This window comes from Amphiura filiformis, chromosome 1 (genome assembly GCF_039555335.1).
Source record: "Amphiura filiformis chromosome 1, Afil_fr2py, whole genome shotgun sequence".
Taxonomy (NCBI): Eukaryota; Metazoa; Echinodermata; class Ophiuroidea; order Amphilepidida; family Amphiuridae; genus Amphiura; species Amphiura filiformis.
The window spans coordinates 15,083,187-15,100,127 of record NC_092628.1 but is presented as its reverse complement, the minus strand read 5'-3'; the positions used below and the strand labels follow the sequence as shown (position 1 = coordinate 15,100,127).

The 16,941-nt window shown below is 36.8% G+C and overlaps 1 protein-coding gene across 1 annotated transcript; it reads right to left on the bottom strand.

Annotated features, from left to right (window-relative positions):
- Window positions 1-1,390: 1,390 nt before the first annotated feature.
- On the bottom strand, window positions 1,391-16,409 carry LOC140158774 (uncharacterized). Its single transcript, XM_072182025.1, has 8 exons — window positions 16,300-16,409; window positions 13,758-14,165; window positions 13,114-13,316; window positions 9,546-10,191; window positions 8,691-8,759; window positions 6,558-7,801; window positions 3,544-3,682; window positions 1,391-2,652 (listed from the first exon to the last, which is right to left on the bottom strand). Exons 1-8 carry the CDS (start codon window positions 16,364-16,366, stop codon window positions 2,351-2,353), a joined length of 3,078 nt encoding a protein of 1,025 aa, XP_072038126.1. The 5' UTR covers window positions 16,367-16,409; the 3' UTR covers window positions 1,391-2,350.
- Window positions 16,410-16,941: the final 532 nt, after the last annotated feature.

Sequence of the window (16,941 nt, the reverse complement as noted above, 5' to 3'; positions counted from 1 at the left end):
TAGGCTACAATACATATTTTACACATGTATAGCATGTCCCAAAAGTAAGCAAACCCAAAACTTGTATCAGGGTACATTAGAAGTGCCTTAATACGATCCATATGTACAACACATTTGGAAAGAAGGCTTTCTGGCAATACACTATGTGTAAATTCTAACATATTTGATTAAACTAAAACATCATTTTGAAATGATCAAACTTCCAAACAATGGGCAAAGTTAGTTCTACTATATGTTATAAATGTTAGTCTTGAAATTGGCAATACCATCGTCTGAACTTATGATGGAGGATCATGTATTGTGAAGTCGCTGAGTGTGCTGTGTTGTGAAGTTGCTGAGTGGGCGCTTATAGGGGCATGGACGGTTAATGGAACCAATACTGTAGTTTACATTGTATGTACACTCGTACAGAAAAGTTTTTATAGTTTTTATGGCTAAAAACTATGTTTGGAATAAAATGGTGCATTTCAATATTTAGTATAATAATTTGGCATAATATCAAGATTTTTTCAAATCTGTTTTTAGCTTGTAGCTCTGATGTTTCACTAAATACAATGGAAAACTGAGTTTTAGGACCTATGGACAAGCTGTGGGAGTATTGCAGGAAGCATTCATTATACTGTAGATACTTTTCATTGTACACATGCAAGGAATTATTGGTTTTGATTGACATGATAACTTAGAATTTCTGTAATATTAACTTATTACGCATCAATTCAATAAAATTAAACAGCACTTGGCAACTTGCAGATGCATTCTTTATCTTAAATAAGATACAGTATTTCATATTATTATTAGCACCTTTTGTTTTAAATTTGCACACCCTGTGAATTTTTTAATTAATACTTCAATCTGTTAGAGCGTATTTTTAGCATTAGTGCAGTTTCCTCATCAATTGTGCATGATTGACAACTTTAACCTCGGTACTGATGTGATGAGGTACATGCCAAAATAACACTGGCACATACTTCTGGCAAAACAATAAAATCTCACTTTCTGCTATACAGTTACAAAAAATCCCCACTATAATATAATAGTGCTGTCTCTTGAGTCTTGAAATATCTTTACCCCTGAGGTGAATGACATGACATGTATTCCTGTATTATGCATTGAGTGACACAAATTACATATATGCTATGAGTATGCTTTGCTCAGTACCAAACAGGCAGACAAGTTTTGTTTTTTGCTCAACTATGCTTCAAAGAAATTCCATGTAATTCTAATAAGCCTAATCACTTTACCATATTTTCTCTTATAAACACTGTGGGGGAACTGCATTTTCCATTCTCTTGGTCGGGTTGTTCCATCTATTGCACTTACCCACTTCACATGTCTGTCATAGGGGACAAAATCCATATTGGTTTGTACAGGGTCTTTCAGTTTAAGCAGAGAAATTACCAAATTGCTTTGTCTTTATTTATTTAAAGTTGATTTTCCTGATAAGAAAGCGAACTTTTGGAATTGTTACATCAAGAGGTATTTACTTTATGGCATGTTTTGTGATTTCCCCCATTGAGTACAACAGTAAGTGTCCCCTTGGTGTCCGAGGGGGCGAGATGGAACAGCCAAATCTCAGCAAAAGCAACCAATGGGAAGAAGTGATCTATTGCAAGTGATGCCAACTGACAGAATCGCTAATATCGTCTAGAAGTGCATCAACTGCAGCGTCACACATACACAAAATTTCGACACAAATACATTGTCAATAACAATGGAAAACTTGTGAAAACTTGTGAAACTTGATTTTACTGATGAATAAAAAATCTACACTCATTGAATGTTCAAAATGCCACTATAATTTGGCAGGTTACTGGATCAGTTGCTAATGAATTTGCAAGTTTCAAGCCATCGCACCCCCAGATCACATGTTCGAAAATACTGGTGCTTGTCGGGCCTAGTCTGTATGATATTTTCAGCATTTCGAACAGTTTGTTTGAAAAAAATGATGGGGATGTTTATTCGAAGAGCATTTATTAGAGAAAACATGGTACACTGTTATGACTACCTATTTGGTACTGCTCAAAGTACCGATTCTCATACTCTGTAACAATCTTGTTTTAAAATATCACTTACAAATTGATGCTGCCAAATGACACTATAGTTTGTCTCAAGTTGAGAGTAACGCCATGTTGGATTTCCCAGTGGCAAATTTGCATCAGAACATTTACACGGTTGCATACCAGTGTACCGATAAAACTGTGTGTATACGCCCTGCAGGATTAAGTTGGCACACACAATTTTAATCTGCCACTACAAAATCTAACATGGCGATACTCTCAACTTGAGACAAGACAGACCAGTGTGATGAATGACCTCTGAAGTGAATACTGCCAAGAAGACTATGCATTGACTACGAGTCAATTGGTACCAGTTGTATACCATCAGCAGTGAGTAGTTTTCCATGCTTGGCAAATAAATGCCTTTTATATGTGTTTCTAGTTTTAAACCTTGCTGGGCAGTCCGTGCAACCAAATGGCTCTTCCCCAGTATGACGACGTAAGTGTTCCCTGAAGTGACTGGCATGCCTAAATTCCCGCGAGCAGTGATCACACACAAATCTGCTCTGTTGATTGTGGATCATCATATGATATTTCAGGCTGTGTAATCGGGTGAAGGTGGCTTGACATAACTTGCATCTGTATGGCTTGATACCTGCAATAGTAGGGTAAATAAAATCACTAACTTTATAACAATAATAATAATAACTAAATAATAATAAATAAATTTGGATTTAAATAACACAATTTTCCTGAGGATTCACTGTAATACTAATTTTGCTGCCACTGGTGAATCATCAGAATCTGATCGCATCAACTAGGCTGGTTCCACTCCAGCCGAACCCGGTGCAAAACTATCAGCACAGCTCCCCTAATTCCTTTGGGTGACGGTTTTTCAGTGATAACCAAACAAAGCAGGAGGAAACCTGAGATCCTGGAAAAAACCTTCAAGAGCGATCATGAATCAGGATAAACCAAGTGCATAGAATCCTGGGCATGGCTGGGGCTTTGTGGTGCAAGGCGAGAGAACAACCGATACGCCAATTCACTTTCCCTAACTTTGTGATATTAAATGGATCAGCCAAATGTGATCAGTTTCATCAATCAATTCCCATCTTTATGAAGTATATTGACTGCTTGCAAAAAAAACATTACCTGCTATAAAGATGCTTGGAGCACATATCTGCCTTTGTTTAATTTTAGCAGATAACTTTTTTCTGCTCCAAGCCGTGCTTCAAGCAGCCTTAGCAGTTATCATTTTTGTGCTTTTAAAACAATATACACCCATGTTGTTTATTTGTCTGCAAACCTCATCTAATACACCGACATATTCCTTATTAATTGCTTACATTTCTTACATTTATGAATATACTTATCTAACAATTATAAGAATTTGACCAGCCGATGTTCATAATAAGCCATTTATTTCTATTTCCTAACGATTTGTTGACCAACATTACTGATACAGTGTCTATATTAAAAAACTTAACAAAACAGTAATATCCAAGGTAATGCTGTTAAGTTTCAACTAGAATCTAAATCTTACCTGCATGACTTCTGTAATGTGCCCTTAATGTGCCAGCAGCAGTCACATTCTTTCCACATAACTGACATTTGAAAGGTCCTTTACGGCCCTTGAATGCTTGCTTCTTGTGCAGCGCATTCAGTAACTCCAATGCTTTTTTCTGGAGGAAAAAATGAAACAATGCAAAATATTTATCTAACTTTCCTATTTAGAGCATGTATGCCATTTTATTTAATCATAAGTAATTCATCACCATTAGGTAAGTCCATGATATGTTCTTGCACTTTGTATGTTTCATCAAAACTAAACTAAAGCTATATTTATGAGCAGGTTTGAATTACATTTTCATAGCACTTTAATGTGCAAAATCGCAGACATGAATGTGAGCATTATAGTTTGTTTTTCCCAAACAATGAACAGTAGGGAAAGTAAAGGTGTATTCTGTATAGGCGACAAAATTGGAAGTGTTAAGGGGTGGGGTATGAACGTTTGGACAGTATTTATTGTGGGAAATTAGAGCACATCAGACATATCGAATTGCATTCTGAATACGAAGAATGGCCTTCTGATATCAAATAATTTTGATTTTTGAAATTGCAATGTAATACACATTTTATGGCAAATCATTAAAATTGATATTTTTGATATTTAACAGTACTCAAGTAAACTTTATAAATCTGATGATTTTTACCTTCTAAAGTGTATGTAGGTGGGATGAAAAGTCGACGATGAATTGAAAATTTTGACCTGTCGTATTGAAGATATGGAATTTTTTTCCCTAAAACACCAAAAAAAAATTAGGTCTTTTGGGAAAAAAATCCATATCTTCAATATGAAAGGTCAAAATTTTCAATTGATCATCGGCTTTTCCTACCAGCTACATACACTTTAAGACTATATCATTAAATTTATAAAATTTACTTCGAGGACTGTTATATCTCAAAATGTGAAAAATATCAAATTTTAATAATTTGTCATAAAATTTGTATTATATCGTGAATTTCATAAAATGAAAATTATTTGATATCAGAAGGACATTCTTCGTATTCAGAATGCATTTCAATAGGTCTGATGTGCTCCCATGTCCCACAAAAAATGCTGTCGAAACGCTCAAAACGCTTATTCCAGTTCCCTTAACAGGGTTCTAATATCAACTGTCACCTTAATTTTGGGAGGCAGCATCATGGATTATATTGCTATGAGTTCACCTGTCTACAGCCAATCCGTATTCGTCTTTTGGTAAATTCCTGTTACGCATTAATTATTTTTGAATTAGCGAACAAGGGATTGTTGCTTTAGGACAGCATATCAATTTTTTAAGGTGATCATCAGCTTGCACTGTTAGCTAACCCCATATGCCAGCCTTTTTATGCTTATTTATCCTGCTGCCGCTGATCACTGTTAAAAAATTGATATGCTGCCCACTATTATTTAAAGCGTTGATCCCTTGTTTGCTAATTCAACTAGAAACATCGCGGTTTTCGAATGGGATGCGTCCACCCTGATGACCCCAAAATGACCTTGCAATGACCTCTTGGTGACCCCGGATGACCCTGAAATGACCTTCCAAAAATTTGGCTCTAAATGTTGACTGTAGGGGAGATTGGGGTTAGTTGAAACATTTTTCACAAAATCGTCTTTTTAACGCAAACCGATTACTTTCAAGAAACACTAACCATATCAGTATAAACATATACATACATGCTACAAATACAGCCTTAAACTTTATTGGACCTGCTTATGTTTATTCATATAATCCAATTTGAAAATTTGAACAAAAGTGTTTCAACTAACCCCACCCCTGGGGTAAGTTGAAACATAGGGTGAAGGTTAGTTGAAACATGGCTTGTAAAAATTTCAAAATAATTATTATTGTGTTGTTAGGGTTATACTTCCCTTGAAGGCACCCTTTAACATACAATCAGTGTCAAAGTGAAAAAATGAATAAATAAATATGTGGGAGTGCGGGTCAATACTTTGGACACAAGGTGACGAGTGTCACCATGGACCAAAATATGATAAGCCTTAAATATTATAAAATGTACTTTCTGTGTGCACTTTTTGCTTGTATTATTGCTTTTAAACCATATTAAAGCAATATTGAAGAAATGGTAAACATGTCACAAATTTTTAAAAAGTCAAATTTTTAACCATATTTTTCTATGCGATTTTCACGTGTCAACTAACCCCACCTCAAAAGTTTCAACTAACCCCGATGCCTATTTTTACATTTCAAAGTTCATTACACAAAATAAGAAATACAATGAAACTTTTATTTTTAAAGCATTATTCTGGGACTTACTACTAGTGCTTATGATACTCAAAAAATAATCTCCTGAATCTTCAAACAACATGGAGATAACGCATCTTTTCTGAGGGGTATAAAATTAGTAAATAAGACAAAAAACAGATATTCCTTTCCCAAGCCAACACTGGTGGGACATCAGTGCTGTTGCTAATTTGGTGGATGACCCTTACTAATACCTATTACTAGGTGCCAGTATTTTACAAAATTAATTTTTTGTGTCAGAAAAAAATGCAATGTTTCAACTTACCCCGCGTTCCAACTAACCCCAATCTCCCCTACCCACCAAGTTTCATGCTCATATGACCAATTTTATTAATTTGACCTCAGATGACCTCTTGGTGACCCCAAAATGACCTTCCAAAAATTTGGCTCTAAATGTTGTCTGTACCCACCAAGTTTCACGCCCATACGACCAGTTTTTAGTAATTTGACCTCAGATGACCCCTTGGTGACCCCAAATGATCCTATAGGGTTCTGTGCCAATTCTGGCACGCTCGTCACAGCGCCTTAGTGGAATCACCAAATGTATGTAATGATGATTGTCTTTGCCCCTCTATTTTAAACCTTAACAAAAAAGATTATCTTGCAGCAACTGAATACGTAACTATAACAAGGCCAAGGGAAACTGATTTACTTTAAGCTATTGGCTATTGTATTTTTATGTACTATCTTTTAATTGGTGGAAATATTAATTCATACAAGCTACTTCCAAAAGTCTCTACATTACCTTCATTTTCTTTTCCTCATCTGTCTCTTTCTTCTCTCTCCCTATTCCTTTTGCCCATCTTGGATTACCAACCCCAGCAGAGTGACTGACAACTTTACCCACACCAGGAATTGTCTTTGTCAAAGGACGACGCTGTTTGGATTTTTTCTGTGATGATGATGACGATCTTCCCGGTTGGAAAGGATAAAATATAGGGTCCAAGTCAAATTTTTCCTCTTTGTCATCCTTCTCCTCTGGTTTCTCAAGTGGGTTTCCTCTTGAGTCTGTATGAGTGGGACCTGAGATATACCTTGTTGGGTGCCATGCATAGTTATGATCATCCCCTGGAGGATCCATGGCAACGATATTTCTTGGTTTAGATTCATCTCCGTGCAAAACTTTATTCAACTGCCTTGCTGATTTGACTGACTGTCCTACAGACCGCGGCAGTGTTGGCTTCTTGTTGGCGGGGTGTTTACGAGTTCTGACAATGATATCGCATTCTATTTCTTGCGAGGTAGAAGGGACAACGTTAGTTCGATGACGTGCTGGTGAATCAGCATCAGGACTTTGAAATGCACCGCCCAGAGAAACTTCTTCAGTTTCAATTTTCTCTTCCTGCGAAGCATCTCCTTCTTTTCCTTTGTTCTCAATATTGTCACTGCCATTTGAATCTGTCTCATCATCCCCCGTGTCCTCAATATCAATATCTCCATCAAAATCATCCACTATTTCTAATCTAACAGCGGATTGTCTCATGTGAAATGCCCTGGTTTTTGAAAGTCCCTTCTTTCGCAATCGATTGTAGTTTGGATAATAAAACTTCTTTTTCTTCTTGTCCTCTTTCTGGTCTCCATCGGGAGCATCTTCTGTTTTTTCAGTTTTGTCATATTCTGCCTTCCCATCCTCCTCCTCCTCATTTTCATCATCACTTTTTGGCTGTATAGCTGATAAATTGATAAGTCTGCCTTTTGGGAGTAACACAACCTCATTAACTCCCTCGGCTGATCTGATAACTGTAAAACTTGACCGCCTGACATCAACTTCTTTCGGGAGTGCTACCGTAACTGCCTTGTTAGGTTGATGAGATGAGGGGATCTCATAAGATACAGTCTTTACTTTGCCTGGTGTTGAGGAATCATCAGCAACTTCTGTCTTGTCATCTTTAGTAGAAGTTGACTCCTTGTTATCATCACCATCATCAGGCTCCTCATTTGTCACATCTGCATCAATAGGTGAGTCAAGGTCTTCTATTTCTTCAATTTCTGCAAAGATTTTACAAACAAATCAAAGATATGACATGGATGTTAGCTTATAAGGAGAGGATGAAATGTCATATGGTAAAATGAGCAGGATGAGTCATGATGTGCATTAAAGTTGCAATACTATAAAACCCACACAGAAATTTTTAAGTAACACTTAAAATCACAATGACAAAAAAAAAAGAAACTTGTTTCAGTGTTGTTGTAAAAAGTAGCTATTGACCAGCAAAATAAGCCATGATCCAAGGCACCATTGAATCCATTGAATCTATTTCCATAATTATTTCAATTTCAATTTCCATTCTATTTCAATTGGCTGGTACATTTGGCCAGTAAATTTCAGAGGTGTTTCTTTCAGTACATTCTTGGCATATTTGGACAATAGTCATTAGCATGCCTGAATCAAAAAGTAACACATATTTCCAATGTTATTTCAGTCTAAATTTCAGTGAGATCTTCATATCCGTATGATTTAGTTTCATATTGTAATGGTTTTTGGCATTTTCATGTCACTTGTATCTGTGTCTAGTTCTTATGGTCTGGTTACTCGCAGTCTATTGTTTTCTTAGAAAATTCACCACAGCTGATGATGTTCTGATTTTTGAGTATCAATGACAACCAGAAAGGCAGAACTTGCCCCACATGACAGACATTGTGTGATCATGTGATGATGATAAAGGCATGGACAATGTTTATATTGTTTGGTGTGATAAGTAAAAATTAACTTACAACTTAACAGTTAGATTTAGCCTTGATCAGATGTGCTGTTTAATATCTGCTCTTTGAATCTCCTCTGGGCCTAATAAACAAAGTGTGGCAAGCCTACTGTAATTAACTGGCCTACATACATCATACATGAAGTATATTGGGCCCCATTGTTTGTCTCGCTTACCCTCAGTGGTTGGCATTCGTCTCTTGGCTTGACTTTGAACTGAACCTGGAAATGACGTTGCTGGAGAAACTGTGGATATGGCAAGTAACCAGAAAACAGAAATGCATTAAATCCAAATTTAGGATTGCTACTCCAAATGGTGATTTCCACAGATTATGAAGAAAGAGGTACCCCACATAGTTCCAAACTCATCATATGAAGGTCAATGAAATGAGCAAGACAAATTTGCACCCATCATGTTCTCTGTAAACATGTTATGTTCAAAGCATACACATTATGTGATGTGTGATCAAGCAAAATCAGTCGAAAGTCAGAAATATTGATTTTCTGATATAGACAAACAAAGACAAAACTTTCTTTTAATGTCTATTGTTTTGAAAACACTTCAACTGTCCATATCTTTGGAACTAAATGTTCGATTTTAATGGGGTTTTCTTTGCAAAATACTTGAATACTATACTATCATATCGAAAACTGAAAATTGAATATGCCCAACTTTGGATTGATTTTGCTTAATCCCACCATATATTTTTCATGGAAAAGTGGAGGCATGTGATGCCTGTAACATAATAACATTAATCCTTATGAATATGCAAGAAAGACAACTACATTCAAAACATGTGGAATTTGATGTCATTGCAATCTCTGCAAGTATTAATAATAACATTTTTCAAGCATCACTTGACTTGATGCAGCAAAATGAGATTTGAAAATGTATTACTTATGTGTGTGCTGGGAAATAATTGTAAGTATTGATTTCATAGATTTCTCATTTTTTCAACAACAATTAAAAACCAATTTTCTTTGGATTTATGATTCTTGTTCCTTGATTGCAGTAACTATTTCTTTTCTCACCTTGGTTTGTCATTGTGAGCAATTCCCCAATATGCCTAAGTAGATGTCTTTTAATCTGTGGCTTCGTATCCACTGCATTCCCGCAAAATTTCTCACTGCATATACCTGGCAGCATTGTACAAGCATACTGATGCTGATATGTGTATGTGTTTGCATCCTTAGGAACTTTACTGGTTGTATGTTTGGAAAATTTCAACACCAGCGCAGTCGCTGATAACTTTCGCAGCTGATCCACATCAAGAATTGTTCTTTGTTTTGGTTCTTTCTTTTCGAACACCTTGGGTTTCTCTTCATCATCATCGTCACTATTGACTACCATATCATCGTTGTCCTCATCAACATCTGGTTCACTTTCAAGAGCAGCATATGTCAACTGGCGTAAAATTTCTAGAGCAGACTTTTGATCTTTGCTCTTCGGACTGGTGCTTGAACTTCCAGGAGACCCTTTTCTGGGTGATCTATTTTGCCTAGGCGATCTTGAGGGTGATCTACCGGGTGATCTACCCGGTGATGAATCTGACATGTCTTTTTCGTCTGAGTCTTCATTGTCTGAATCAGAGTCAACATTGCTAGCTTCAGATGGAACATCAAAGTCTACTTTTACAGGCTCTGGTTTAGTTTCAATGGGTTTAACCTTTTTCTTTCTCTGAAATGAGTAAATTATGTAAAAAAACTGCATAATACATCAAACATTCACCAATCTACGGAGGTACACTGTTTAACAATAATTTGAATATGGAGGCTTATTGAGCTTTTAATTGAAAGTGTTTCATTACACTGGCTTTCAGAAAAGAACAACTCTCTTGCTCTGATACAACCCACCCTGTTATTGAGCGATAATCACTTACACAAACGTAGCACCCCTTTTTGAGCATTGCTCTGCACCGACCCAACGCTTTGACACATAATTGGCCAAATCAGATGATTTGTTTGTTCATAAATTTGTTGTTAGGCAATAGAAACAAATTAGTTCAATCTTTCGACCAACCATTGATGCTTGGTCGATCCTTATTATAAATGAAATCAATTAATTGGCCATTATTAATTGTGATAACATAACACATATGGTCATTTTCACGGTAAAGGGTGTAACTTTGGATTTTTAACATTTTGATCCGTAGTTTTCTAATAAAGCCACAGAATTCCATGATTTTTGGCCACATAAGTCATCTAGTTAGCAGCTACCTTGGGTAGCATAATCATCTTCGGGAGTTACTGCGTTCAGTTTTAGCAGGCTTAAATGTACCTAATATTGCCATTTTGAAAAACTGTAAAAAACAGTAACATTTTTGTAAAACCCTGTGTTTTCTTCAGTTAGTTCATGGATAATTTTTCTTATCCTGAAAGTACGGTCATATGTTCAGTAAACACTGCCACATTAGATTTAATTGTGAACAGCCCTGTATTTTTGAGAACCGGACTTGATATTTGTCGTTCGAGGCTTCATTTTCCGTTAACAATTGTTAACAAACTTTGTGGGTATAGCTTTGGTTCATAATTCTTGGTTATTTCTTCACTTCTTCTTGATTCATAACAGTTGATATCTTAACTTGAAATGGGTAACAAAAATTAGTTGATTTGCAAGCTTTTAAAATTTTTATAAAATCTTGACTTCAAAGAGCCGATTTTCCGTTAACTTTTTGAAGCCTCCGAAACAAACTGTTCAGCAAGCTTGGGCAAATATAAATAAAAGAGCTCATCCAATCTATTTATCAAAATGTAGCAAAGTAGATCCTCAAGTCACTTGTTTTTAAATCATGGAGATATATATCACCGTTTGAAAATGGGACCCAATACAAACTTTCCGTTAACAATTGAAGCCTCCGAAACAAATGAAGCCTCCGAAACAACAGTAAACTTAATTATCATCTATGCATATCTAAATTGGTATGTTCCATATTGATATCTGCATTGCAATTGTTGCATGATATGTGCAGAATGTCATAAATTAAAAAAAAAATTGATATTATGGTTAATGCTTGAAAAATATACTGATATCCAAGAAAGTCCGTTTCGGAGGCTTCACATGCAAATAACACCATACTTAACAAATGGGTGAAAAAATTATCATGTTATAAATCTGCAATATCTGCCGCATAGAATCATTGATTCAATACACACAAGAAAATAACAGCTTAGATGATCCCAACAGTGTTGTTTTCAAAAAAACTACTTCTGCCATGTTTAACCATTGTAAACATGAAGCCTCCGAAACAAAAAAAATGACTTGCTGTGATAATTTAATTTTGTCACAACTGAAATTCAATACTTAGAAGCAAAGCATGAAAATTGGTAATTGTGATATTTTTTACCTATTTTTTCATGTCAACTTGTAGTAGTTAGCCAAATATTTTACTTTTATGATCACCTGTGTTGTTAACTGAAGCCTCCGAAACACAAATCGCTTGAATTGCCAATTCTAAAAAATAACTCTAATTTCTGTGAAACTTGGCTGGGAGGTTCCTTTCATCAAGTAGTATTTGTACATGAAGTTAGACATTTAAATTATTTTAGGAACCCAATTAAAACTTAAAAAATATGTTTAAGGTTGGGAAATTTCCATTGCAAATGACCCTTGATGTTAAAAATTTTCAAAATTGCAATTACAAACATAGCAAAACATGGTATAAAATTTAACTTATATCTGTTGACTTACTTTGGAATGGGATTTCACATGTATTCCAGCTTTCATGTCATAATTTTCTGAGCTTATGTAAAATACATTTTTTCTTTTATTTTAACCAAAATGTTATGGAAATGTCAAATTTTTTATCAGAAATCAAAAGGTTTAAGCCTTGAAACACTATTTTACTGGAATTTAAGTTGCTTCTATGCATGATTACAGTAAACAGAAACATATTTAAGTGGTTTGAAATTTTGACCCTAAAAATCAAAAGTTACACCCTTTACCGTGAAAATGACCATATATAAATCTTTGCCTGTATTGATATTGAAAAGTATAAATTTAGCATTAATTCTAATTAGTTGTTAATTCATTAATAACAAGCATCGAAGCAGCATCGGCGGTCAATCCAAAGATCGAACAAATTTGTTTCTGGTGCCTTATGATTGTCAGATGATTGAATCAGCCAATCAGAACCCTGCTTGCGTGTTTACACTGTGAACACTCTCAAAATGTAAACAAGCACTGTTCTTTTTTCCCAGTAAGTGTCACTGGTATGATCCATGAAATGTTTCCCACAGGTATGATGGCTCTGCTGCATGATATTAAGATCAAGATATTAAGTAATGTAAGTACCACTGACAAGGAAGGCCTGCAACCCTACTGAATCAGAATCAGACCTATGAGTTGAATGCCTAAGCAATTTACTGTATACACATACGTGTAGCACATGTTCATGTAAACAAGAAGTTACATGTAATCTGGCAAAACAAAATGCTACTTTTTAAACAAAAACAAAAAAACAATTCCAAATTCCTCTAATAAGACTGGTGTAAATTAAAAACTAAATTATCTGGATATAAAATACAGATGTGACATCAATACAGAGAAACAGAAACCTACTGACATATCAGTCAACCTGGAATAAAATGGAATAATACCAACCTGTCGAGGGGGAAGAATCAGCAACTTCTTTTTCTTCTTCCGCTTTCCAATGAATGGTATCGGAGACGGGTCTTCTCGTAAACGAGCTGGTAACTTTCTAACCCTCTGCGATCTTTCTCTCACAGGCGGAGATACCTTTGTTTCACATTCATCACTGCTTGGTGACCCCCTTTTCAATTTGGCTGTTTCCTCCTCTCCTTTTTCTGTTTGAAGAAACAGGAGTTAATCAAACTCTCAATTAAACCCATCATGTTATTGAATATTAATACACAAACACAAACAAAAATAAACCTTGCCCAGAAATATATGGGGTGAAATATATATACAAAAAAATAATAAATTGTTTTGTTGGGTATTTATTTTTGGCTATTTAAAGTAACCGTGACCCCTAGGGCTTTCACAATTCCTTCTCTATAAGAATTGTCAGGCTCAGAATTGAAGTCTTCTTTTTTGTTCATGAAACATCATTTCAGGAATCAGGTAGGTCTCCAAGTGAATAGCCCTATGTGCAACAACACCGGTCCTTTCAACATTATTGAAACATTTTGAAACAAGAGGAGCACATCACCTTTGTTAGTTTGTATTGCTTTATTCAAACTTGAAACCCAATGGGTGCATTACTGGTTTTTTTTTATATTTCTTACTTTCACTTTCAGGTTCATCCTCTTCCTGTACCTCCTTAGCACTTTTCACAGCAGTGGCTTTTCTTGGCGATGTCCTTTTTGGTGTGCTTTTACCTGCAGACGAGGAACCCTTCTTTGTCGGCAGTGTCGTCTTAAACTCAATTGTCTTATGATTTGGTGGAGGATGCGGATGATAAGACTGGGTGACTATGGCTCTCTTGCTTCTAACTTTGATGTATGCTCTTGCACTACATGTTGTTCTATGTTGGCACCTAAGAAAGATCTTTCCATGGCACTCTCTGTTCTTGATGTAGATGAAATTCTTGATGTAGTAACCTATGCCTCGTCCCATCTTCAGAATGACTTCTCGGTACTCAACTTCTTTTTCATTTTTGTCACCAGGACTCCCACTGGATGGGCCTGCTTTATCTATAGGAAAACAATGACAAGAAAACATTCTTTTAAAATATGGTACTTCAGGGTTTCAAATACGACACGAACCCGCAAACCAGTTCACGTAAAGGATCTCGCCGGGTTGCAACTAGGCGAACCAAAATGATCAAGACTGAAGTCTGTGATAGATTGCTGCATTCCATTGCCAGTGGCATAACCCCCGAGAATATCTTAGACATGGCCCACGCGGGGGTGTATTTTAATTATCACATGAAATTGCTATCATTCTCATGCATGCCAATTGGTAGGGTAGGTTCAATATTTTTTATTAAGTGATGCCGATTTGGCCCCGGGGATTTGGCGCCCCCTAGTGGTAGCGCCCGGGGCATGTTGCCCCCCCCTTTCCCAGGCCTAGTTACGCCACTGCCCATTTCAATGGTTGTTTTTGCCGAGATGTTCCATCCATCTCCATCGGTTCTTCCATCTTGTGCCCTCGGACATGAAGGGGACACTTACCGTTGTACTCAATGGAAATCGCAAAACATATCATAAAACAAAATAAATACATAATCAGTTCATGAAACAATTCAAAAACTTAAAAAGTTTAATTTCTTATCAGGGCAAGGGAAAAAACTCCTACAGATTGCCTTGCTTGGTGTTTTGCGAATTGGAACTGGAAATTGACAGGAACATGGACAGACTAACTACATGGCAACAAGACTGGCAAATGCAGTTTAACCCCAACAAATGTTATGTAATGCATGTCACCAACTCCCGTAGCCCTAAACATCAAGACTACAAGTTGTGCAACCAAACACTTGCGGTGGTGAAGTCTCATTCTTATCTTGGCGTCCACCTCCAAGATGACTTGGGCTGGAATTCACATATTGGACATGCGACATCCAAAGCTCGTCGTATGCAGGGAGTCATAAGCCGCAACCTGTATTCCTGTCCACAGAAACTCAAAGAAACAGCTTATTTCAGCCTCGTAAGACCACATGTAGAATACGCGTGCACAGTGTGGGATCCACACCAGAAAAATCACAAGACCAAAATCGAAAGGGTCCAGCGCAACGCAGCCCGGTTTGTGAAATCAAACTACGAGCGCACCAAAGGCACAGTGACGAACCTCCTGCAAGATCTGGGGTGGCAATCACTAGAGGACAGAAGAGCAGCCAGATTGACCCTCATGTACAAGATTACCAACAACGAGGTGGACATCCCCAGTGATCACTACCTGACACCAGTAACTCGTCCCTCTCGTCGCAACAAGACGAAGTGGAGTTTCAAGAAGATCTTGATAAGCTAGTTAGCTGGGCTGAACTGTGGGGAATGAAATTTAACGCCAGCAAGTGCAAGGTTATGCATATCTCCAGAAAACGGGATCCTGGTCACCCAACCTACCAGATGCTAGGCACTACACTGGAAGAAGTCACCTCCACACAATATTTAGGCATTCATATCCAAAACAACTTGAACTGGGATGTCCAGACTCACTACGCAGTCGGAACGGCTACTAGAGTTCTCAACTTCCTGATGAGGAATTTCCACAACTGTACCAACAAGATCAAAGAGCAGCTCTACAACTCAATGGTGAAACCCCATCTTCAATACGATACGCTTCCGCTGCTTGGAATCCAGGCACTGTAAAGAATAAGGATCTCCTGGAGAAAGTACAGAGAAGGGCAGCAAGGTTTGTGATGGGTGATTTTCATCGAACATCGAGTGTCACAGAGATGTTACAGCAGCTCAGTTGGGAAACAATTGAAGAGGGAAGAATCAAGACCAGAACAAGAACCCTTCACTGAAGGCTTCAGAAGATCATCATGAACCGCATGACCGGTTAGCTATAGTCGAGTATAGATGGGTCAAAATACTTTAAGCCAAAACCAAGCAGGAGCAGAAGGGGGCATGAAAACCAGCTTGTTTTACATGAGACTCCTTACACTGACATCATGAAGCAGTTATTTTTTGCAGAGGTAAACAGGTAAACAGGTAAGCTCCCTGCAGCCGTGCAGGCCAGTTCTGTTCTGTAGGAAAACGTATTGACAATTGACTGTGTGTGGAAGTGGTTGGTGACAGTCGCAATTTGGGACCCATATTTGCATGACATTTTCATCCACAATACGGAATATTTTTACAATCATCCTTCATTAATAGATGCACTTACCATCTGGTTCAATGTTATGAACTGATTTTGTTGGATTAACCTGTTTTCTACGGTTTGAAGGCATCATGAAAAAAATTGCGTCTGCTCTAGTTCTCTCATACTCGGGTCGTCTGCTGTGACGAACCAGCAATGTTACCTAAGTCTTCGATGTACCATTGAAATATAGCCCTAGGTATTTCATATTGAACACAAACAAACTCTTTTATTTTTATACTTTTGTTATTAATATATTATCAAAAATATGATTATATTTATTTTTGGCAACAGTATATCAATTTTGTGCTTTTTTAATGAAAATATTTATTAAATGACCATCACATTATTAAGAAGATCCCGGATGTAAAATCCTATTAGGGTCTATGGTAAGCTTTTGCGTTCTCGCATTCATGATTCTTTTCTCGCGAGAGTTTGTTTCCTGTCAATTATACTGTTGCCGAATTGAATTAAAGTACTTCTATGTTCCATGTAAATTCGAACACACACCCAAAAGAAAGTTACTTTTCCATTCGACACAATTTGAACAGCAACTTTCCTTTTATGACTGATTTTGTTACTTATTTTGAAATAACAAAGTCATTTGCAACTATTTTCAACTAGAATTTCAATGTTGGACTGAGGCTTTTTTTTTGGCTCTCACCCAAA